A 24,367-nucleotide genomic window follows, 5' to 3' on the forward strand; every position below is an offset into this window, starting at 1 on the left:
CTTTTGAATTTCAACATAAAACGCACTGCAGCAAATAAACGTTCTAACAAGCAAACTTCCTTATTCCAAATTGAGCTTTTCAACAAATAAAACAAACATTTTGACTTGAATAAGCACTGTTTGCATTCATTTTTGATTCATCACAAGGTGAATGCACAGAAATTACAACGGAATTTTCTTTTTTAGATCTTATTATGAAATCAAACCGGAAACTATAACGTGGGCATTCATGGGCATTTATTATAAACTTCACATGGAGGCCACGCCCCCTACTTTATGAACGGCCCCCACGGATACGCCCATTAATGAAATGAGGCGTCACTATTGGTTGATTCTAACTCAGCTGCTTTCTGATTGGCTGGGCGTGCTCACTGCATTTTGAGAGCGAACCGTACGTTCACGACGGCTCCACGCCCCCTTCATCATAACAACCTTTATGGAAACGCCCATCAATGGATTCAGACGTTGTTATTGGTCGGTTTTAAGTCTGCTCTTATGTGATTGGCTGAGCGTGCTCAGTGATATGTTGAGAACGGTGTTAAACATACGCTATGTTTTTTATTAGAGCAGCTTGGAAAAATACGAAACATGAAACGCATTGTTTCATTCATAAATACGGAACTGCAGTCATTCAAAGTATTATAATTAAGTCCAGACGGTGGCGATAGTGAGTACAGACAGACGTGCAGAAGAAGAAATACACTGCGCAAGTGCGCATGCGTGTTTAGCGTGTAGCATGGCATGATAGCATCCAGGGGAATTTATCTTTATTTTTTCACATCATGGCCCTCGTTCCATATGTTGAAAACCCGCTGCCCGCACTTTCCAAACTCCACAACTCCTCGGCACAGTTTCGTTTCGCAAATCACGACCTCTGTTTAGTGCAGGACTGGAAAAACCTCGGAGTGGCTGCGGTTGTATGGGACGCAGTAAGTATCAAAAACACACTTTATCTGTCATAAAGACACGTATTGTTCCCCTAAAATACACGTTATTTTCCAGGCGGTCGTCATGTGCATGTATATGGAGCTGGGGAAAGTGGAGCTAAAGGGGAAGAAGGTGATTGAACTCGGAGCTGGCACCGGACTGGTGGGGATAGTGGCGGCCATATTGGGTGGGTATACCTCTCTGTTTATGAATGAACGGAAATGCGTTTCTCTTTAGAATAAACATCACATTTACATCAAATAAACAAAATATAAACATGCCAGGGTTCTCTAGTAAAAAAAAAACTAAACTGAATTACGTTTTCATAACTAAGAATGCGAATAAAAATAGTAAATTTCAAGAGGCAATGTAACACATTAAAAATATAGGAAATTCCCAGGTTTTTGTGCAGTTCTCTTGTTTAATTTTTAATCTGTTTTTTCATTTTATTTGTCATGTTATATAATCTGTTTTTAACCGTTTCATCCTGCATCAAATTAAACAACATTCAGGAGAAAGCATGGAGTTTGTTGATCATTCCTCTGGTTCAAAAGACTGCTAACTATCTTAATATCTCCATAGAGGCTCAGCGAGGCAGTGGCATCACTTAAAACAATCTATATTGGTGCAATTGTGCAGATCTGATCGTTTTCTTATTTTTTCCAGGTGCTCAGGTGACCATCACCGACAGGCTTCCCGCTCTGGATCTCCTCAGCGCCAACGTGAAGTCCAACCTCCCCGCCGATTCCCCGGGGTCCGCGTCGGTCTCGGAGCTGAGCTGGGGCGAGGACCTGGACCGCTACCCAGCCGGCGGCTTCGATCTGATCCTGGGGGCGGACATCGTGTACCTGGAAGACACGTTCCGGCTCCTCCTGCGGACCCTGGATCACCTGTCCTCGGGGAGGACCGCCGTCCTGCTGGCGTGCAAGATCCGCTACGAGCGGGACACGAACTTCCTCGGCATGCTGGAGAAGACCTTCACCATAGAGCAGGTCCACTACGATCAACAACGTGACATTCACATCTACAAAGCTCAGAAACTCCGTCGGGAGGATTTGTGACATTCCCACCAGAAGAGACTACCAGAAACACATTTATTTATTAACAGCTGCCAAAAATGTAAATATCCTCAATAGCTCTAACATGATGCAGTTATGTCTGTTTTTGTTTGTTTTTTTTTTTTATACAAGTCGGTGCTGACGTTTAGAAATCGTGAATAAAAAATAAAACGAAAAGCAACATAAAAAAAAAAAAAAAGCATTATTGAGACTATACAGAATACATCATGGTGAAAAAGATCCAGTTGGTTCATGCTGCAGGATTGTAGATGCAAAGAGGAGGGGGGGGGGGGGGGGGGAGGGGGAGAAGTGCGCATGCCGCTTCCTATTGACGAGATTTCGAGATAAGGCTCATGTTTCTGGCTTCCGATCAAAAAGAATTAAAAAAAAAAAAAAAAAAATGTTGGTGCAAATTAAAACGTTAAAACATCTCCTTTGACTAGTTTTCCTTGAAAAGCGAAGATTTATACTTTTACTTTTTTTTTTTTTTCCCCAACGACTTCGCTCAACACACACACGCACACACACACAAAAAAACATCTTCTGTAAAGGCAAAGTAAGAAAAAAACAAAATAAGTTGGCATTATGGAAGCGTCATCCTAATACATAAGCTCCAAAGATTTTTAAAAAGCCCATTTACAATTTCATCGTAAGTAACAGGTTGTTAGCGCCGATCCGTTGCTGTGATGGGAGTGGGCGGGGCTTGCTGGTGACGACGCCCACCGGAACCGGAATGGTCGTTAGAGTAGCTCTTCTGTTTCGCACACTTTCAGTTTTTTTTTTTTTTTTTAAAAAAAGAAAGCAAAGAGTAGAAAAGGGGGCGTGGTTTAGGTGCGGCGGGGGGGGGGGTGTGGCATCCGATGTATGGCTCTGTGTTGAGTCTCTGTACACGGTGGTGGGGAAGGGGGGGGGGGGAGGGGAGGGGCGGGACTCTACTCTGATTTGTGGCAGTACAAGTCTTTGAGGGCTTTGAGTTCCTCGATGAGCGTCTTGTTCTGGTTCTCCAGCACGGCCACGCGGTTCTCCAGACACTTCACGTACTCCTTCTTCTTCCTGCGGCACTCGCGCGCCGCCTCCCTGAAAGGGCGCATGGGAACATGGTCACTTCAGATTGAAAGAATTACAAAAAAATTTTTTTTTTTAAAAAACCCCTCTAGGGACGTACCTGTTCTTCATCAGTCGGACCTCCCTCTTGCGCGTCACCTCCTCGGTGGCGCCCGTCGCGCCCAGCGCGGGCGAGGTCGCCATGACGACGCCGGGAGTGATGGTGCTGGTGGGGGCGGTGCGGATCTGGTAGGCCTGGACGTCGCCGGAGGCGGCTGAAGCGCAAAACAAACCTCGCTCAGACCTCGTCCGACACGGGGCGACGGCGAAAGCGCCGAGTTCGGCCTCACCTTGGACGACCACCTGGTTGCTGGGCACCAGGATCTGCTGGCCGTCGCTGGTCTGGGCGTACTGCAGGATGGTGGCGCCGGACTGGGCGCCCGCCGCATTGGCCATGGTGAGCGTCTGCAGGCCTTGAACGCCGTCTGTGCCGTTATTGGCCAGCTGGATGGCCCCGCCCTGCGTGATGGCGACTGCGGACACAGAGTGGATATATAAACACGTTTCCTTCGCCATCAAGAGCCACTGGAAGCTTCTTCACAGTCAACAGGGGTGGAATTTTAAGCTAATGCTAAAGCTAATGCTAATACTAGCAACAACTTGTAACAACTTCAACTTTTGCTGAAAGCAGTCAAGACGTTGCTCCTCATTGGTGGCAACCGCTTTGATTGCTGCTAAAGCTAATGATCAAAGCCTAAGTTAGCGCTAAAGCTAATGCTAGAACAGCTTCAGAAGGCAGGAAGCGCACTCACTGTACTGTCCGCTGCTGGTCTGGTAGATCGGCGTCGGCATGGTGACCGTCGTGATGGCCGGGGCCGAGTCGTCCTCCGACTTCTCCTCCTCGATCCGAGGCACCGCCGGGGCGTCCGACGACAGATCGTTGAGGATCTTCCTGCGGGGAGTTAATCAAACGATCCAGAATTACGAGTCACGAAACGAGGAAGGAAGGCGAGACGAAGAAGATCACCGACCTGTACGAAGGCCGCCTGGAGAGGATCTCTCTCCTCTTCTGAGAATCTGTCACGCTGTCGACGGATTCCTGGGAGTCCTCGCTCTCGGCAACCGTCGAGATCTGACAAGCAAATCGCGGCTTGTTGAGAAAAAAAAAAACAAAAAAAAACAAACAAACCGGAGGGCGAGCCGACGTGGCGGCGAGGCGTCTCACCTGTACCGTCTGGACCTGCGGCGACTGGATGACGGACGGCTGGGCCGCCTGGATCACGCCGTGCACCTGCACCGTCTGTCCGTTGGGGAGCTGTACTAAAGTGACCGTGGGGCTGCTGGACGACACCTGGCCCGCCGCTATGGACGCCTGCGTCGGACAACACGGATTCAGAATCGGCTACTGAACACAGATTTAAACCAATTTAATGCCACTGCAGCTACAGGCATCTTTAAAATAGATCGAGGGCTTAAGATGCCATGTGCCAGTTTAGAGAGATTATTTGGGTCAGTCTAGAAATTAAGGACATTTAACGTCCTCGCCATGAAATTTCAGATAACTCATGTACACAATGTGAAGATTTTCAGTAAAATTTAAAAAGATCTGGATAAAATGTATCTTTTGAAATCCCAAATATGTCAGAAGTTCCTCCTAAAATGCAGATTTTTGTCTTGTTTCAGAGGAATTCCATGTAAAACATTCTAAATACATTAACAATTTCATTTATTTTACATTGTTTTTTCTCACAGACGTCTCTTGGAATTGTAGGAACATTTGTTTTGATCAATATTAACTATTACGCAATGAATCTATGTCCCTAAACATGCACAGAACCCTGCTGGACAAACATTTTTAGTATGGTAGAAGAAGAAAACATTGAGTCACATCCACAATGCAGATTATTAAAGTCAAACAAATGCATTGGTTTATTTACCTTACTAAGTTGAAGTTGTCCTCTTGATCAACAGTAACAGCTAGCTAAACAGATGGTTTCTATCTCTGAGAAAAGTTAACTTTGGCATGAATTTGTAACCCTCTTATTGTGGTGACGGCAAATTGAACAAGATTAGATTAGTTTCTCTCAAAATTTTGAAGCCCAAATTATCCTCCAATTCTGGAATGATTCATTTGTTGATGTCCACATCCAGAAAGTATGTCGATTTTACACATTTTTCTCTCTGCATCCTTATGATGGAGGCAGTCAATGAAAGAGGACCCAGTATGGAGCCTTGAGGAACTCCACATTCATAATCACACAGATTTAAAATGATTCAACACAGTGCCAGAGGTCCCCAACATCTCCGATGACTCGTCTGGGGTGATCTTTTAGTAGATTAACTATGGATTACCTGTGCCAGGGTGATCTGCTGGGCCTCGGACTCCGAAACAGCTGTTTCTCCACCCTGCTGTGCGTCTGCTCCAGCCTCCATGGTCATTGAGAATCTGCACACAAAACATCCACAAGTTGACGGAGGAGGGTGTGGCTTGGCTTCACGCGCCGGCATGCAGAGCCCACTTGATATCCCAGCTTGATAAAGTTAAAACAAGAGGACATGCTTCACCGGATCTTGAACTTTATAAAGAAAAAAAAAAAAAAAGAAAACAAAAACGAGAATGCTAACAGCTAGCATGTGCGTTCAGTAGAATGGGTTGCATTAGCATGCTAACATGCTAACAGGAATCTCTGGTAAATGCACAAAACTCTACAGGAGTCTGACGAAACGAGTCCCAATCTTTGGTTAAAACTCGGATGTGTGTGTTGTTGTGTCAGAGTGGTGTGCTGAACGGGGGAAGCGAGGCGTGGATCTGCAGTGATTGGTCCCGTTAGGATGCTAGCGGCTACAGATGGAGGGAAAACCACTTTTCTTCACTTTCACCAACTTTATCTCACTCCTTCTCCTCTCAGCGCAGAATTAAACCCGGCACGACAAAGCCAGCTGCCTCCGCTACTCATCCCCAGACAGTTTATTTAGAGAGAACCAAGCCCACTCCCACATTAATACCTCCGTGCAGCCTCGCAGAGACTGACTCATTTTGTGAGCCTCTGCAAACCGCCGCCATGATCTCTTTGTCGGCTCTGTGCGGAGATTTGGCGCAAATAAGCTCCCCGGGCGGCCATCTATCTGTTTAGCAAACACCGGACGCGTATCCTCTTACCAACACAGACTCGCTTCGTCACTCCCGGGTCTACGGAGCTCCACTTTTATTCAGACCGACACGTAAGAGACCGCGTCAGGCTACACCTCCGCCGCGTCACCGAGAACAACAACACGGAGAGGAGGACGAGGGAGACGACGACAGCGAGGGCTCAGCGGCGCCGACAGGACCCGAGTGGAGGCGGAGACACCCGAGAACTGCCGAGGGCGGGGGAGGCGGAAGTCACGGAAAAGAACGAAAGGGAGCGCAGACGGCTGAGAGCCTCTGAGCATGCGCGGAGTTGTATAACAAGAAATACGAAAAAAAAAGAAATATCTACTTACTATACGATAAAAAAGATCATATACAATATAAAAATTGAAACAAAAATCAAACTATATCTAAAATGAAATGGAAAAAAAATTGATCAAAAATCAAATGAAAAATAAAGTCAATAAAAATGAATTAAACAAACTAAACGCAATAATTACCAAAAATAAAAATGAAATAAATATTAGCAATGAAACAAAAATATATAATAGAAAAATAAATGAAAAAAACTAATGTTGAAAAATCAGTCACCTTTTTTCTATTATCACCTAATAAATACTATTCTTTTAACTCTTCAAAAACATTAATACAAAAAAAAATCATTGAAATCTTTGAGCTTATCTATATTGAGTGTAAACTATTCAATTTAATTTAACCCAGTGAGGAAATTGCTTTAAAAATTGCATTTTTTTTTTCTTTAAGATGAAACCATAATCACAACTTTCTGGCCACACGTCAAATAATAATATAAGAAAATCTACCCGTAAATATGTCACTTGATAATTCTCTTTTGGTATTTATGTGTCTCTTTAGCTAATTTTTCTTTCTATCTATCTATCTATCTATCTATCTATCTATCTATCTATCTATCTATCTATCTATCTTTCTATCTATCTATCTAGATCAACATAATATTTATTTATTTTCCAAACAAAAAAAGAACTCATTCATATTTCTTATTATTTCTAATAAATATAGGGTTTAATGCTGGGTATTTCAGTAGAGTGTGTTACTCCTGTAGTACACACGATGGCAGCATCATCCTTCTTTATTCCCTACTTGACAGCCAGCTGAGACTTCACCTGCACCCCACTGTTACATTCAGGGTTTTTCTTTTCCTTTTTTTTCCCCCATTGCTCCCTCATATGATCAGTTTTTCATGAAAGATTAGAATAAATTCTTGTCGCATGGCGATTCTAATAACACGGAAAACAAACAGTGGGATGAGTATTACTTATCACAATATTTACGGCTCCCATGATTGCATTTGCCTCCCCTCGGCCATAAAACGTAACTCATTAAGTCTGTGGCTTTGGCGTGGCGAGGACGGCTGGAAATGGGTTCAAAGCCGTGGCAGCTGGTCAAAAAATCCTGCAGGGAAAATGAGACTTCAGACCAATTTATGGCTATCATCGCTATCTGCGAGGTCATTGCAGAGGCCTCACCGATCCTCTGATTTACTGCACAGCGGAAAAGAATTTCGCCTCTTCTTTTTCTCCTCACATGGAAAATATTCATGTCTCCGTTCAGGACTTGATTGGAAATTGATTTCACTTAATAATGACCACTGGCTGAAATAGCCTTCGCAAAACATAATTAGCCCACATCAGAGGAGCAGATTGTTTGTAGTCAACAATTTGTGCAGCTGCTGTGCGTGTTTAGTCCATTTTTCATTTTTTTTTTCTCTTCATGTTGGAACAAATATGGGGAATGGCTGACTCGGTATAATCATTAATTCATGAATTAATGTTGCATCAAACAGACTTTTCAAGAGCGCTATTTAGATCCATTATGCTAGTTTTTATTGGTCAAAACTTGCTCCGAGAAAGCCTTTTTTTTTTTTTGTAATTTGACACCAGCCTCAGTGAAATCGGTAAACTTTCATCGCGTTTACACGACGACAGTGTATCAGTTTATTTTTTTTTTTCCTGTGCAGCAAGAGTGTGATTTGTGAGGAGAAAACAGAAGAAGAAGAAAGAGACATCCGATAAATGCCTTAAGAATAACACATATTTTTTTATCAGAAGACGTTTTCTGCCCCTCTGTGGACACACAGTCCACGTCCCAGTCCTTGGCACGCCCGGCGATTAAAGCAAATTACCAAAACTGACTGCTGATGCTGACGAGATCTGGTGCGGAATAGTTTTTTTTTTTTTTTTTTAACAGAATCTGCTCTGCAGCAATCCAACGACCCTGACTACAAATCGCTGCCGAAACACCCACAGCTCAGCGGAGGGGTGGAGGAAAGAGAAAGAAAAACGATGCCACAAGACGTCCAAAAATGGTGTAGGAGGAGGAGGAGGAGGAGGATGGGAGGATGGGAGATTAATCTTTCGGAATATGAAGTGGAGACCTGACTTCAATCCTTCGCTCCTTAAACCCGACTGTCAAAGCCTCTGGCTTAACGCAAGTCTCCAAAACCCCATCGACAGCAAACCCTGTGTCGCCTTCAACTCTTCCTCTTCCTCCTCCTCCTCCTCCTCCACTCCATTCGGATCTGGTTCCTTTTTTTTTTTTTTTTTTTTTTTTTTTAATCATGCAGTTATATGAAAACTCATGACCCTCGTCCAAATCACGGCCCGGGGCGGTGTCTGCATCTATATGTGTGTGTGTGTGTGTGTGTGTGTGTGTAACAAGCGGACCTCTGCGCCGGGCACGTCTCCCCGCCACCCCGCAATACTGAGTGAATTAATAAAACGCGCCTGATGTATTCTGTCAACACCGTTGTCGACTTCTTTAAAATGCGGCACTCAATCAAAAAACCGCGTGGAAAATATCAGACCTGCCACTCAGCGCACGGCATTGTGGGAGAAGGATCGGGGAGGATGTGGCGCGGGAGCCGGACGGAGGCGGCGCGTGAATACAGAGGAGCGCATATGAATAGCAGTGACCTTATACCGCATGCTCTCCGTGGCTGGGGGTTGAATTACCTGAATCGCATATGAACCAGTGCACCTGGATGCGGTTGCCATGGATACCAGGGCCCCCACAAGTCTGTCTCTGCCTTTCTATCAGCTGTATGAGCCAGCTTCTCGAGTCTGAAGACTTTTTGAGAGATACGCAGTTAAAATATTGAGGCGTCAAGCGGCGCGCTGCCAGGCAGGAGAGTTATCTAACAGGCAGAGATTGGCGCTGACCCCGGACCTCGCGCTAATCTGGGCCGGAGGCGACACCGTGTATTGGCCGATCTCAATCAATCCGTCAAGGTGTCAGCTCCTCCCTCCACCTCTATCTTTTCCCCCTGCAAGGATTTTCCACCCTTCTTTTTTTTTTTTCTCAGCCGCTTCTTTGAATGTTGGTGACAGCGAGTTTGAACAAGAAACTGAAATTTTGTTCAAAAGCTACGCAAACTAAAAGAAAAAATACCTGATTTCATTGAGTGTGTGAGAGTTATAGTTATGGAACGTGTCTACGTTGGCTTGAAAGGTATTTTTGAAAGCATTTAAACAGTTGTTGAGTCTGTCCTTGGTTTGGTTTCACTGCCACTGGTTTAGACGTTTCTATGGAAGCTTTGAGAGGCGTCGGACCTCCCCTTCCCCCCATATCTCATTTGCATAAAGTTGATTCGATCCTGTGGATGCTCCGTTTAATGCAACAAAGTCAAAACGTACTGTTTTGTTTTTGTTTTTGTTGCGTTCACACGGAAACGTTTTAAAAATCATGCCACAGAAAGGCGGAAATGCTGAACACAATGCAATTACAAGACAGCTCCATGAGTTGTTGCTGTTGGTAGTTTTTGGTGTGCATGTGCAATAGAAGCATCTCGAAAAGTTACGTTGGAGCATTTTCGAAAAGTTACGTTTTCCTCATTGACGCTGATGCGAGGTGAAGATGTAAGATTTTTAAAAGTTGTATTTTTCAGCCTGTTTCCAAGGAGAAGAACCATTCACCCCATTGCCTCCTCATTTTCAACTGTTTCCACGACAACGGAAACAACAACATTTTCAAAAAGTTGCGTTTTGTCCGTTGATGCGTAGCCAGAGTTGGAAGGTTTTCAAAAACTTGCATTATCACCCCGTTTTCAAGGAGAACAACTATTCATCACAGTGATTACTGCTCATTTTCGCCCGTTTCCGTGACAACGGAATCAGAGCATTTTCAAAAAGTTGCGTTTTCCCTGTTGATGGGGAACCGAAGTTGAAAGGTTTTCAAAAAAAATTGCATTTTCCCTCTGTTTTCGAGCAGAAGAACTATTTATCACAGCGCCTCCTGCTCATTTTCGCTCGTTTTCGTGACAACGGAATCAGAGCATTTTCAAAAAGTTTACCCGAGTGCCTCCTCCTCATTTTCACCTGTTTCCATGACAATGGAAACACCAGCGTTTTCAAAAAGTTGTGTTTTCTCTATTGATGCAGAGCTGAAGTTGGACGGTTTTCTTTTAACTACTCCTCCACATTTTTTGCCCGTTTCCACGACAACAGAATCACAGCATTTTCAGAAAGTTCCACATTTTTGAAAAAGAGTCGCATTGATGGTTGCTGCAGCTGGTTTCCATACCTGGAGGGGACGCTGCATTGATTTCCCTTCATTTCTTCGCAGCTTTGCTCTAATCTCTGCTTGCTCACCTTGATCTGACCTTGCAGAACATCTCATTGAGAACTGACTTTTGTTTTCTTTCCCCCCTGAAAGAGAGACAAAACCTCAACGAGTGGGCGTAAACTGATTCAGGTCCTCACACACACACACACGCTCTTCAACACACACACACACACACGAGACACACAAAGCCCTGCGTCTTCGTTACAAGCCGCAGCAGCGACAGCTGCAAAAAGATCTGACACAAAAAGATGGGCTATCTGAGAAACACGCCGGAGCCAAGGTGAGGGGGACTCGGCGGATTAGAGGGCGGCTATCTCCCTCGCCCAGGGCTCCGCCAAATCCAGGAGGCAGCCGGCACGAGCCGCTGAGCCGACAGGCTTTACGGCCGCCCCGCCCACCGGCACACGCCGCAATCGACTGAATCCACAACCCAGCGGTAAGACCTTGGCAAGGGTCAGAGGTCAGCGTGTCCTCCCCGCCCCGCCCCGCCCCGCCCCGCTCCGCTCCGGGGCAGAGCGCATTGCTCTTCCCCCGCCGGGACCCCGGTAGCCATGGCAACCTTTGAACTCTGCAGCAGGGAGGAGAGGAGGGGTTCTGTTGCCTCGGCGGCGTGAGTGACGGCTTTCCGGGGTCGTCGTACACCTGCTCAGTCTGGGGCGCAGACGGCGCGATCCCGCACGCGCAGACTCTCGGCTCGTGTGTTTGACGGATGGCCCGACGCTGGATGCGACTGAGCCGCCGTGGCGAGCAGTCGGGCCGGTTCACACCTGGCTTTAACCCTGACACAGACTACGCTGATCCTGTCATGCATTTGGGGCGAACCGCTTCAGATCGGATTCCATCACCGCCGCTAAATGGCCCGGTGTTTCGGATCCTGGCAGATCGCCGGTTTTTGACATCCGTCATTAGCAGCAAGAAGGAAAACTAAAAGGAGCGAGCGCCAGCCACCGCTGGTAAAAAAAAGTGAAGATAACAGTGAAGTGTAGAAAAGATGTAATTCCAGGAAAATTCCAGCAGGGGGCGATGATGTTGGTTTCCCATTGGAACCCATTCAAAAATGGTGATGTTTAGAGTGTAAATAAACATATAAAGTTCCCAAAACTGTTGGTAGTTTCTACAACCGTCTTTACCAGACTTTGATTTTCACAAAAATCATCTGTTGATTTTATTTTGGGAGTTAAAGTTTAGCACCCTCCTCTGTCGATGTGATGCGGTCACACGACAGGCTCCACCAATCACATTTACATCTGGTTTACAGTGTTCAATATGGAGACGTCCTGCTCAGATCCTCAAAACGGCATTTCAGAACGTTAGCCCCGCCCATCTTTTATATACATTCTAGGGATGTATACAGTCTATGGACGACGTCATGTTAGCTACGCCCATCTTTATATATAGTCTATGGGGGATGTAATGTAAGTTTTATCCATCTTTTATATACAATCTATGAAAAGGACCCGGTCACCAGTTAGCAGGAAAACCAGTTAATCCAAACACCGGTTGCGATAAGACTCATCCAGCTTGATCTGCCGTCTCCTCTGGACTTCAGGTTTTCATTTAACCCTCTGGAGCTTCCAGATTTAGAATGATGTACTCCAATTCAACTTGTGCCAGAAGTGCAGATTTAAAACTTTTTGCCAATTTTTTTGAATTATCAGCGAAATGAAACCGATAAATAATAAACGCCACGCTTTTGCCTGAATCTTGCCACGTTTCAACAAGAGCTAAATGCCTCTAAATTAAACAAATGACACATAAATCAATAAATACACTTAATAATTTACTAATTTATTTGCAATTTTACTTCCAGTTTGTTTGAACATAATGTCAAAATGAATAAATAATCGGAGAATCGTAAGTTGTGGCTGTGCTGAAAGAAAGACACCAAGCAAGGCAATTCTGAAACACTTTTTAATGTGAAACAGAAAGGTGAAGTCAAAAATGGGCAAAAACGGCCAGTTGATCCCTACAGCCCGGAGGGAGCAAGCTGGAAAAGTCATCGATCAAAGGTCAAACATGAAAAAGTATTTCATCTTCATGGAGTTTTCTTTCCTGCTCTGACTTTTATTTTACCAGCAGCTTCAAAAACAATAGTACCCCCCCCTCCAAAAAAAGAGAAATACAAAAGGTTCTGTACGTGTAGAGAAAGTCCCCATTGAAAATCTTATTATTAATTCAAAAAGTTCACCGTTTTTTTAAGCGTCCTGGATCGTTACGGCTTAAAATCCGATGTGCTCGATCAGCCGGCCGCTAATTAGCAACGGATCGATACTCCAGTCTTGACACTTCCAATACCGAATGTGTCTGTTTTAGGATCAATTCTTGTGTTTAAAAGATCAATATTTACACTCTATTTTCTCACCAATTCCAGAAAAAAAACTCATTTTGTTGCCATGAAAAGTGGCTCTCTGAGTTATACTGAAACGCATCAAGAAGGCGTTTCAGTGAAGTTTTCAGCCAAAATCAAATGAATATGATGCAGAGTTGAACTCATGTGAACTGGAACGGGGTTCAAGAGTGAAATATTCAGTCTCTTCAACTATCCGCTAATCATATAGCCTAAAACTTTCTCGCCTTTCAGAGCCGTCCCTTTCATGAAATCCCCTCCTTGACCCTCTTTAAGTGGCCCATTCGCCCTCTCTTTAAATCCCTTTGTATCTATTGTGATTGTATCGTCAGACTCGGCTTCCTCTGGTGAGAAGTGAAACTTCAGCGCTCAGCAGAAATCCCGCACAGTTCTGAAATGTATCCGAGGGGACGGCGGCGGGAGATAGACTGCATTTTCATTCTCAAGTGGCGTGCGAGAATTTGAATTGTCGTAAATGCGTCATATCTGCACGTCAGTGAGTTTGGGTCAGAGGATCTGAGCAGGACGTCTCCATACCGAACATTTGAATCCAGCCCGTCACGTGACCGCGTCACGTGGACAGAGGGGGCGCTGTGACGGGGCGACTTATGCAAAACTTTAACTCGTTATATAAAATCAACAGATGAATTACGTGAAAATCAGAGTCTGGTTGTAAAAACTAGCGATAGCGACCAGAACATGATCTCAAACTGTTTATTTGCACTTTGAAAATCAGGATTTTTGAATGGGTTCCAATGGGAAACCAACATCATCGCCCCCTGCTGGAATTTCACTGGAATTACAGCTTTTTTTTGCACTCCCACATTATCTTCATGTTTTTTGAGCGGAGGTTAGCTCTCAGTTTGCGTGCAAAATACAAAACACAGATCTCAGATAAAAGTTTTTTAAAAAATAAGTTCTTTATTTTGAAATCTGTCAGAACAAAGGGAATGTTCTTGTGTAGCAAGAGAAGAGCCAGGGTGTGTGTGTGTGTGTGTGTGTGTGTGTGTGTGTGTTTGCATGAGGGAATAGAGGGCGACAGTCAGGAGAAGGGTTATTTACTGCGCGGCCCAGGCGACCTGTCCGTCCTCACGTCCGGCCGATCCGGCAGATTAAGATGCAGCCGCTGGCGGCCGCCGGAGCGGGGGCCGAGATTGATGGGGAACACGGGCGGCGCCACGGAGGCCCGCAAGAATCCTGAGCAGAGCCTGCGGGCGCCAGCCGCCAGCTCCTCTCTCCTCCACCCACTCCTTTCTCTTCTTTTTTTATTTTATTTTATTTTTTTATCGCTCTGTTGCTCTTTCTGGCATCCCCCCCCCCCAGTTTCTGTCACTCTGCCACTTTCTGCATCCCTGTTTTTCCCTGTTTCCCTGTCACTCCGTCGCCCTCCCCACAAGACGCTGCCTCAGCAGCTTCAGCAGATTTGGATGTCATGAAACTGCAGGTGTGTCAGCGTGTGTGTGTGTGTGTGTGTGTGTGTGTGTGTGTGTGTGTGAGAGAGAGAGAGAGAGAGAGGGCAGGAGCAAGCAGGAATATGCTCTCAATAAATAATTCCCTGTTTAAGATGGGTTGTGCAGAAAGTTAACTGAGATGGATGCTCCCATGAGTGTGTGTGTGTGTGTGTGTGTGTGTGTGTGTGTGCCAACATCATTCGACTGCAGCTTACAAGCAGCCGAAGAAATACCAAAAAAAAGAGTCTTTTTTTTTTTTTGTAATTGTAATTTATAACTTTGCATCATTGCATTTGCACTGTAAAAAAATGTTTTTAAAGATAAAGATCTCCGTGAAAATGCATCGTTTTTGAAAACACTCTGATTCCGTTGCCGTGGAAACGGGGAGAAAACCTCGTCTTTTTGAAAACGCTCCATCTCTGTGAAGACGGTTGGGAAAATGAAACTTGTTCCAGCTCCGACGCAACGTTTTGAAAATGATCCCACTCCGTCACCGTGGAAACGTGGGGAAACGCGTCTGTTGGAAAACACTGATTGTGTTTCCGTGGAAACGGGGGTGAAACCTCATCTTTTCGAAAAAGCTCCATCTCTGTGAAGACGATCAGGAAAATGAAACTTCTTGGCAATGTTCCAACTCCAGCGCAACTTTTTGAAAGCGCTCATACTCCGTCGCCGTGGGAACGTGGGGAAACACATCCTTTTGAAAACACTCTGATTCCGTCGCCGTGGAAACGGGGAGAAAACCTCATCTTATTGAAAACGCTCCATCTCTGTGAAGACAGTCGAGAAAACGAAACTTGCTCCGGCTCCAGCGCAACTTTTTGAAAACGCACGTACTCCGTCGCCGTGGAAACGTGGGGAAACGCAACTTTTTGAAAACGCTCCATATATTGTCCTCATGTGTCAGCGTCTGCATGTGTGTTTGCAACTGTAATATTCTGATGCTGCGGTGATGCGAGCTGGGAAAAAGATGGGAGAGAGATTATTCGTGTGTGTGTGTGTGTGTGTGTGTGCGCTGAACAAACTGCACTGGCAGGGTTTTGCCGGAGTCCCCAGGGCAGAAGAAGACACATGAGTCAGCGGCCAGCAGGATTTATAGCCAATTGATTAAATTAGCATTTGTTCTGCTTCTGGGGAAGCAGCCTGTCAGTATCAACATACACTCAAACACACACACACACACACACACACACATGCGTTATACACACACTCCCCATGTAGGCAAACAAACGTGTACCTGGTAGAAACGAGACAATGAGGTGAAAAAAAAAAAAAAAAGTCCACCAAGACACAGTAGACAATTAGCAATGATGTCAATAAGTCAGCGTGATTAACATGAGGACGGCTGGGATGTAAATACTGGAGGAAACACACACTCCTTCCTCAGAGGCTGAGCAAAGGGGGGGGTCGCACACACCGGGCTTGCTGACAAGCCTTTTTTATGACATTCATCAAAGCCATCTGCCATTTTCCGCTCAATTAATTTGTTATGGGAAGTGGGATCAATTAAGTGCGCACAGTAATGGCTTTATATCCTTGTTTCCCTTTTATAGCCCAATATTTTCTGTGCTCCACTCTGGCATGAAAAGGCGAAATCGATATCCCCAGCTATTTTCCCCTCCCGTGGACTAATTTGTTTTTTTGCTATTCTCCTTCCTGGCATGATAAACTGGCTGTAATGAGGGGTTAGGGGTGGGGGTGGGGGGTGAGGGGGGGGGGGGGGACGGACCAGACCAGGACCGAGGACAGGAAGAGGAGACGGCACGGTCTTCTACGTCCAAGATGTCTGAAGTGAAAATGTCTGTTTTTGTTTCTTGTTTGGCATTCACATGGCAAAACGATGCCGGTTTACCCAAAAAACAGCAGAATCGCTGAAAATGATGTAGTTAGCATGCTAGGTCACAATATGCTATCAACTACAAATTAAAAAAAAAAAAGGAAAACAAAGTCCAAGAGAATCTACTGAGCACGTGCGGTAGCAGCAGTGCAGAGGGTTGGAGGGTTTTCTTTTTTAAAAGTTCTTCTCGCTGCATGGAGATGGCGTTGGAGTGTTTCCTAAAAGTTGAGTTTTCCCCCATTTCCATGAAGACAGAGTCTGATTATTTTCCAAACGATACATTTTCCCCTCGTTTCCATGAAGCCAGAGTTGAATTGTTTTCAAAAAGTGGCATTTTACTTTAATTTTAAAGAAGGCACTCTGATCATTTTCAAAAAGATGCTTTTTTTTCTCCCCTTTGTTTCAGTGAAGACGGAGTTGAATCATTTTCAAAAAGTTGCATTTCCCCTCGTTTCCGTGGAGACCGAATTGACTCAATTTTCTAAAAGTTGCACTTTTGCCCCATTTCGATAAAGATGGAGTTACATCATTTTCAACAAGCTGCATTTTCCCATTGTTGTCATGAAGACAGAGTATGATCATTTTCAAGAAGTTGAATTTTGCCCTCAAATCCATGAAGATGGAGTTGAATCGTTTTCAAAAAGTTGTGTTTTCCACCGTTTTCATGAAGAAACAATTGGAGCATTTTCAAAAAGTTGCATTTTCGGTGACTCTGAGGAACCATTATCATGTATAAAGACACAAAAAAACACTACGAAAGTTTCCTCAACAACCTGCCACAGATCTTATCCGGTCGTCATGACGACGATCACTCCCAACACTTAACTAAAGACATGGCAGTATCAAGAGGGATTGACCTCTGATCTGTTATCGTCCGGCACGTGAGTGGCTTAGTCCGGGGCGGGGATGATAAGGACGATGCCGGGACGCTCCTCCTGACAGTGACGGGCGAGGCGGCGTGGGCTCGCCCATTAGTACAATCGTCACGAGGCGGCCCCGCCCCGCCCCGCTCACCCTGACCCCTGCCACGCATCGATCGCCTCCCAGTTAAGCCTCCTGATGGGCCTGATGATATGATGAAGGGGTGGTGGTGTGGGGGGCCAGGGGTTGGGGGTGCGACGCCGGGTGTATTTAAGCGTGTGCACGCGCATGACTTTAGACCGCCATTACTCCTGATGACATTGCCGTATTGATTTTGACATCATCCGGTCGGGATGAGCAGGAGGAGCCGGGTCTTAAACCAGGAAGCGCCGAGGTGTCACCTTGTCGGTGTCGGAGGGCTCAAACAAGGCCGCCGAGGTCCCGGAGCGAGCGAACACTTCGTCGAGGTGCTGCTTAAGATGAATCTCTCAGCATTTTCGTCAAATCCACCGGAAAACAAAACATAATTCCCACATCTGTTTCTGTTCGGAAGACGCACGATCGACCACAAGAAGGCACATAAATCTCGGACTTACCAAGAGTAGGTGAACCATCATCCTTTAATGTGAAGCACAGGATTAAGCTAAAAGAAACGCAGCTTAGAGTGAGGAACGTGTGGCACGAGTGTGAGATTAGAGTCAAATGTCTCATGTATGGAGCCGCGGTAAAATATCTGGATGTGTTTAGCTGTACGAGCTCCGGCTCATTAACATGCACAGTATGTCAGGATGTGTCATGTTTTCAAATGTTACACAATTTTAAGGCAACTGGAGGGAAACTGGTTGAATGTTAATGCTATTTACACAAAAAGTTACACTTGACTCTCAGCTAATTTGTAAATGTAAATTGTGCATGTGCAGAACTATTTACTATGGCCGTGGTGTGCATGTGCAGTAGCAGTGTTTCTTAAAAGTACCGTTTTCGCCCGTTTACATGAAAACGCAATCAGAGTTTTATCAAAAAGTTCCACCTTTGTGAAAAAAAGTAGCGTTTTCAGTCATTCCGAGCACCGCTGTTGTGCAAACGGACACCTAAAACGCAACAAAAATGTTGCATCTTTACTTGAAATCATTGCTGCGTGCGTTAATATGCATTCAGATCGACACGCTGTAGCTCAAACATGCGCACGTGTGATAGTTTTCATTGCTGAAGAGGACAGTGGATTGATTTCTCTTCATTTTCGCAACCTTTACTCTTTCAAAAAGTTGAATTTTCCTCTGTTTCCATGGATAATGGAAGAGTTTTGGAAAAGTTGTGTTTTCCTCCGTTTTCAAAATGTTATGTTTTTAACCTGTTTCCATGGAGACGGAGTCGTAGTTTCTTCAAAATGCAAGGTTTTCCTCCATTTCCATGGAGCCAGACTGTTTTCAAAAAGTTGTGTTTTCCTCCGTTTTTTTATGGCAATACAGTCAGAAGCTTTTCAGAAAGTTGCATTTTCCTCTGTTTCCATGGAGACGGAGTCGGTGTGTTTTCAAAATGTCACGTTTTCACTTGTTTCCACGGAGACAATGTCAGAGGGGTTTTAAAAAGGTTGTGTTTTCCTTTTTTTCCCCCCTGGAAACAGAGTTGGAGTGTTTTCGATATGTAACTTTTTAAGTGGTTTCCATGGAGATGGAGTCATAGCACCTTTTGAACTGTCTTCAAAAAGTTGCATTTTCAGTGACTCTGAGCAATGCTGATGTATAAACAGGGCGTAAATAAAACAATGTCACATAAAAACATTCATTTAATTCTGTTGATGCTGTTTAAGTCACTACATATGGTCATGTGACTTCACACTGCTACTGAATTAAAAAACATATATATATCTACACAGCGCCCCTTTAAATCCAGTGAGAAACAACAGCACCGGCAGGTTTTTCCTCCCAACACAGAGGTCAACGTCTCTCCCATTGTTTTTGCGAAAGTGCGTTTAAGCAGTTACCGCACTGTAAAAAGCAATTCATCACTTGATGGATGATGACCCGTTTAATTTTCACCAAACGCGGCTCTGTACGGCTCCATGACGGCGCGATCATTTCGCTCTGTATCGAAGCTAGCAGCGTTCTACCGGAACCGAGAGCCGGAGAAAAATCAATGCCCGTCTACACCCCCAAAACTTGCCCGCCACTCCGCCTCAAGTTCTTTGTTTTGACAGCCAGAAGAAGTATGTAACAATGCAACCGTAATAGGAAAAAAAAATGGAAACACTGCTCAGTAATGGATTTTTTTTTTTTTGGAAAAAAACAAAACAACAATAGGTGGCTGTGAGCTCTGGAAGGGAAGGCAAACCTGCGGAGGAACACACAGATAAAATAAATTACACCAGTGTTATCTTTAAAATATCAATGCATCATTACCGCGGTGATTCATTGATACGTTTGTTTAACCACTACAAACAAATGACGCCCATTTCCAGCATTGCATTGTTTGCTCGATTACTTTCTAGAGCGAGTGCAACTTCTCCCTGCATGTGTGGTTTCATTAAGGAAACAAATAACAGCGCCCACTCGTGGCCCATTTTGAAGACTTTTTGAAAACACTCCATTTCTGTGAAACAGGGAATACGCAACTTTTCAAAAACACTCCAATCCCCACGGAAAGAAGGGAGAAATTTTTGAAATTGCACCGAGTTCGTAAAAATGTTGGGATGAACATGAACTTTTCAAAATAGTTCCATTTCCGTGGAAATGGGGTAAAATGCAACTTTTCAACATGCTATGTCTATGTTGAACGAGGAATACGCAGCTTTTTGAAAATGCTCCATCTCCACTATCTCCATGATAGTATCAGATTTAGATTTTCAAGACAAGTTCTTTCATATGCCTAAGATTGACACAACGTATCATTTTCCGCTTTGGTTTCAGAAAAAAAAAATTCTCATTTTGTATTGCAATGTTTTGAAAATGATATATGTTCCATGGAAACAGCAGAAATGTTGTAGTGAAACGCTCCATCTCCACAGAAACAGGAAAACTCAACTTTTCAAAAATGCTTTGATTCCATTAAACAGGGGAAAGTGCAACCTTTCTCCGCACACGTGTGCGTATCGTTTCATTTAAAAAACTAACAGAGCCAATTTGTGGCCGAACATGCAAACGGTTTCCATGGAAACAGATATCATTTTCCAAAATGTTGCCATGCAAAATGAGAATTTTTTTTTTTAAACCACAGCGGAAAATTACGCATTTTTTTTTTTTAATGGGATCTTAGACATGAAAGAACTTGTCTTCAAAATCTAAATCTGTTTCTAATGAAGCTGAAGCGTCTTTTGCTGAAGCATTTGGTTACTTTCTCTTTCTGCTTCGCTTCATTTGAGCACATGTTTGTTAGCATATGTGCTAAACGTGTAAGAGGAGATCCAGGCCCCGCCCGCCGACATGAGCTTCCTCCATAATGAAGGCTTCGGGGCGAGCGGTGGGCGGGAGAGCGAGCCGAACCTGGCCGCCTGTCAAGCCCGGCCGCAGATTAAAACCCCATCGATCTCCACTGTAATTTATTTATCAATTCAACCAAAAATTAAACATTGACCTCGTTCTTTGAGAATCCCTCCTTTTTTAATCTTGTCGGACTCGCTGACTCGAATACCAAGCGAGCGGCCCGGACGCCCGGCCCCTTTCTTTCCAGAAAGTTAAACAAGTCATCCCTTTTTCTCTCCTCCCGCTTTCCAGTTCAAGAGCGAGACTATTAAAAGCCCCACTCTCCAGCTCCTTGCTTACCCGCATCTTGCAAACCCTTAGGACTCCTGCTTCTGACAATAAACAACTCGTACATTTCTCAACCGCCGCACCGAACCCTCGGTTCCTTTCCCCGCCATCCGTATTCTCGTCACTCCTCCCTGCTCGTCTGATCTTTTCTTCCCTCTCTTGGCCGTCTCTCTCTCTCTCTCTCTCTCTCTCTTTCCGGCTCTTATTTTACTCACAAATGCCAAAAAACATACCTCCATACAGTAAGTTTCTTATCACCACATCAAAGAGTCATCTCTTCTCCACATCCCTGCCCTTCTCCCTTCTCCCCCGCCGGTGATGGAGGCGCCGGGTTTTTCCTCTAATCCTGCTGACTCCCATAAACAAACGCTCATCGCATCTTTATGAAAGCGCCGCTTGGAAACGGCTCCCGAGGCGGGACTCTCTGGAAACCGCTCGTCTCTGGAAACGGTGAAAACGCAACTTTTTGGAAGAACTTTTTGGGTGGAAACGCTCCTTTTTTTTTTTAAAAAGTGCTCCGACTCCATGGAAGTGGGAGGAAATGGAACGTTTTTAAATTGCTACGACTTTGTAAAAATGGTGGGAAAGCAACTTTTTGAAAAAGCTCCAACTTTGTGTAATGGGAGCTAACGCAACTTTTTGAAAACGATCGGCCTCCAAGGAAACTTGCAAAAAAGGAACGTTTCAATGATGTTTAGAGTTTGCACAAAATGGTTACAAAAGCTATACTTTTTGAGAAAGCTTGATCTCAATGGAAACAGCAGAAAATGCAACTTTTTTGAAATTGTTCAGTGTCAGCAAAAAAGGTGGAAAATTAAACTTTCGAAAGTCTTGCATTGCTGTTGAAATGATGGAAAACGCAACTTTTTGAAAAATACTCCAACTCCATCTGTATGGAAATGGAGTACAACAGGTTTTCGGAAACATGCGCCACACGTTGCAGTGTAAACGAGAAACTTCTGAAACGAGAGGCGTTGTCTCTAATCCTGCTGACATGAACAGACATTCATCACATCCGGCCCCCCCCCCCAGTCAAGGTTCCACCCCGGCCCCACCCCCCAAGGTTACCCGCTCTCGTCAGACAGCCTTTTCCTCACCTTCCACCCCGCTCGGCGTTGTCCTCCTCACCCCTGCCTGAACCCTCCCCATGACCGGCCCTGTAATCCAATTAAAAGCACATTAGGGCCAAATGAATAGCGGCGGATTTAATTAGCTGCTGACGAAGGTTGGCTGGCGTTCTGCTGGGCGGACGGGGTACGGCGGAGCTCTCCGGGGGGTTCAACGGAGCGCCCCTCGCCTTTAACCCACCAACGCTTGAAGGGGCGAGGAGCGTCGGATGACAAGTTGGCAGAGGTTCTGCCTGTGAAATGGATTTTACCTCTTCAGCCGCTAACTGTGGAGGATTGGCCTAAACGGATCGGTTCCACTGCTCCTCAAAATATCGCTAATTTGCCCACACAAGTCGGGCATGAAAATGAGAACGTCCCAGGGAAATTGTTTCACATTAAACACTCCATCTTTTCCAGATTAGGTGCAGTTGCGTGGAGCTGGCAGGGTGGTAGAAAGTAGAACATGTCTTTTTTAAAGTATTCCAAAAAAAAGCATGATTGTCTAACCAAAACTCATGACTTCATTGCGTCAAACATGAACCAGCTCATCTTCAGCTTCTCTTAAACCAGTCAGTTTTTTTTTTAAATGAAAACACTTCATTTATTGAACAATAGTCTCACTATTGAATGCCACAGTAGGGCAGCGAAAAAGGGGATTTGTCAGTGCACTCATTGCCTCAACAGTTCCTGTTTACTCTTGCACTATCTGAATGTATAATGCTTGGAACTACCTCATTGTCAATGCTATTTATTACCTGTTTTATGCACCATTTGATATTATATTGCTTTATTTCTCTTGTATTTTTGCACTATCCTGGTAGTAGTACTTGCTCTCAGCGAGTCAACGACATTTCATTGCACTGTCGACCTTGTGTTGAACATGTGTATGACAAATAAAGAATCTTGAATCTTGAATCGCCATCGATGGAGAGGAACTATAGTGTGTTGAAAACCTGAAAATGGGGTCAATAAAGACATCACCAAAGGCAGTGGTGTCTTCCGTCGACTCGGTACCATCTAGATGTCCAAACAGTATGTACCGACCCAACAAGGACAGTCGGAATGCGTCTCCTGAAATTACGGATCGCAGGCCACGATGGGTTGGTCATGTCCTACTAGTGTCCAATGATGGGTTTTCCAAAGTTGCCATGAGATGACCTCCAACTAGAGAGAGGAAAGGAGGCCAAAACTATCCGATGGAGGAAGATGGGAGAGCTTGAAGAGATGGTCTGTCATGGGGCAAAGTCCAAGTTCAGGACAGGGTTGGGTGGCAATGTATTTGAAAGGGCATCATTCATTTTATGATACATTGGTTAGATATCTTTGAGAACAAAATGTTTGATGAGTTTCAAAGCACCTCAACGTTTTCCTCAACCTTCCTCGAAAGTATTCCAAAATGTCTGTCTGGGAAAAGGCATCCTCTGAAAAACTAAGAGTGGGGAAAAATGGCTTACTGGATTTTTTTCTGCACAGAAGTTTGGCGATGTTTCGTGCTGTGCCGCCACGCTGCACATCTCCTTTCTGCCTTTCAAGCGTCTCTCCTCTCATCCCTTCCCCTCACTCCAGAAACTGGATGCAACCTTTCCTGCTGCAGCCTCCCAATGTGCACAGTCAGCAGTGTCGTCAGCGTAACCCACTGTGGCATTTGCATCATGCTCGCCCGTGTGTGTGTGTGTGTGTGTGTGTGTGTGTGTGTGTGTGTGTGTGTGTGTGTGTGTGTGTGTGTGTGTGTGTGTGAGCGTGTGTGTGTGTGTGTGTGTGTGTGTGTGTGTGTGTGTGTGTAGCTCCTAATGAAGAGAGACAGTCTCTGCTGGGGTCCTTTTTTCAAGCCATAAGTGGTCTCGGGTACAGCGGGTGGACGGTTGGTGTGTGTTTGTATGCATTCGCTCCCTGTGGTTTCTTCATGCTGTCGTGCATCCGTGTACATACATGAAATTGTGTGTGTGTGTGTGTGTGTGTTTTCGTATGTGTGTGTTTGTGAAATGAGATCCGGGTCCCGGCCTCTCCATTTCTCTCTGCAGGTAATAAAAATATAGAGTGCCCTCCAGATCCCTTTATAGAGAGAGAGTTGAGACTGCAGCGAAATCTAGGACAGGCTCCATTGATTTGGAGGCTACAGTATTACTAGCCATCACAGCCAAGGCAATATGAGAGGCCTTTTTTAAATCACACAGCTACCCCAAAGCCCAGAGGGACGGAGAGGAGAGGAGGCTCACCGAGCGGAGGGGGGGGGGGGGGGGGGGATAATTGGGAAAAAC

At 44.9% G+C, this 24,367-nt stretch overlaps 2 protein-coding genes across 4 annotated transcripts; one reads left to right on the forward strand and one right to left on the reverse strand.

Moving 5' to 3' along the window:
• The first annotated feature begins 660 nt into the window (after positions 1 to 660).
• Positions 661 to 2,358, forward strand: mettl21a (methyltransferase 21A, HSPA lysine). The gene is made up of 3 exons (XM_030086235.1): positions 661 to 929; positions 1,003 to 1,114; positions 1,594 to 2,358. Exons 1-3 carry the CDS (start codon positions 783 to 785, stop codon positions 1,986 to 1,988), a joined length of 654 nt encoding a protein of 217 aa, XP_029942095.1. The 5' UTR covers positions 661 to 782; the 3' UTR covers positions 1,989 to 2,358.
• A 34-nt stretch (positions 2,359 to 2,392) lies between these two features.
• Positions 2,393 to 6,338, reverse strand: LOC115383988 (cyclic AMP-responsive element-binding protein 1-like). 3 transcript variants are annotated; one of them, XM_030086232.1, is made up of 8 exons: positions 6,190 to 6,338; positions 5,382 to 5,475; positions 4,255 to 4,401; positions 4,061 to 4,161; positions 3,842 to 3,981; positions 3,380 to 3,562; positions 3,151 to 3,304; positions 2,393 to 3,062 (listed from the first exon to the last, which is right to left on the reverse strand). In XM_030086232.1, exons 2-8 carry the CDS (start codon positions 5,466 to 5,468, stop codon positions 2,918 to 2,920), a joined length of 957 nt encoding a protein of 318 aa, XP_029942092.1. In that variant the 5' UTR covers positions 5,469 to 5,475; positions 6,190 to 6,338; the 3' UTR covers positions 2,393 to 2,917. The 3 variants fall into 3 exon arrangements, with proteins under 3 accessions (XP_029942092.1, XP_029942090.1, XP_029942091.1); XM_030086230.1 differs by having other exon boundaries at positions 3,151 to 3,562; XM_030086231.1 differs by lacking the exon at positions 6,190 to 6,338 and adding an exon at positions 6,036 to 6,181 and having other exon boundaries at positions 3,151 to 3,562.
• Between the last annotated feature and the right edge of the window lie 18,029 nt (positions 6,339 to 24,367).

Source organism: Salarias fasciatus (genome assembly GCF_902148845.1).
Source record: "Salarias fasciatus chromosome 23 unlocalized genomic scaffold, fSalaFa1.1 super_scaffold_20, whole genome shotgun sequence".
NCBI lineage: Eukaryota > Metazoa > Chordata > Actinopteri > Blenniiformes > Blenniidae > Salarias > Salarias fasciatus.

Coding starts and splice junctions, on each gene's coding strand:
- LOC115383988 (XM_030086230.1), bottom strand. CDS start 5,468: ATGACCATGGAGGCTGGAGCAGACGCACAGCAGGGTGGAGAAACAGCT. Junction 4,162..4,254: donor CGCAGGTCCAGACGGTACAG/GTGAGACGCCTC, acceptor TTTGCTTGTCAG/ATCTCGACGGTTGCCGAGAG. Junction 3,563..3,841: donor GACCAGCAGCGGACAGTACA/GTGAGTGCGCTT, acceptor CTGTGTCCGCAG/TCGCCATCACGCAGGGCGGG.
- mettl21a (XM_030086235.1), top strand. CDS start 783: ATGGCCCTCGTTCCATATGTTGAAAACCCGCTGCCCGCACTTTCCAAA. Junction 930..1,002: donor CTGCGGTTGTATGGGACGCA/GTAAGTATCAAA, acceptor GTTATTTTCCAG/GCGGTCGTCATGTGCATGTA. Junction 1,115..1,593: donor GATAGTGGCGGCCATATTGG/GTGGGTATACCT, acceptor TATTTTTTCCAG/GTGCTCAGGTGACCATCACC.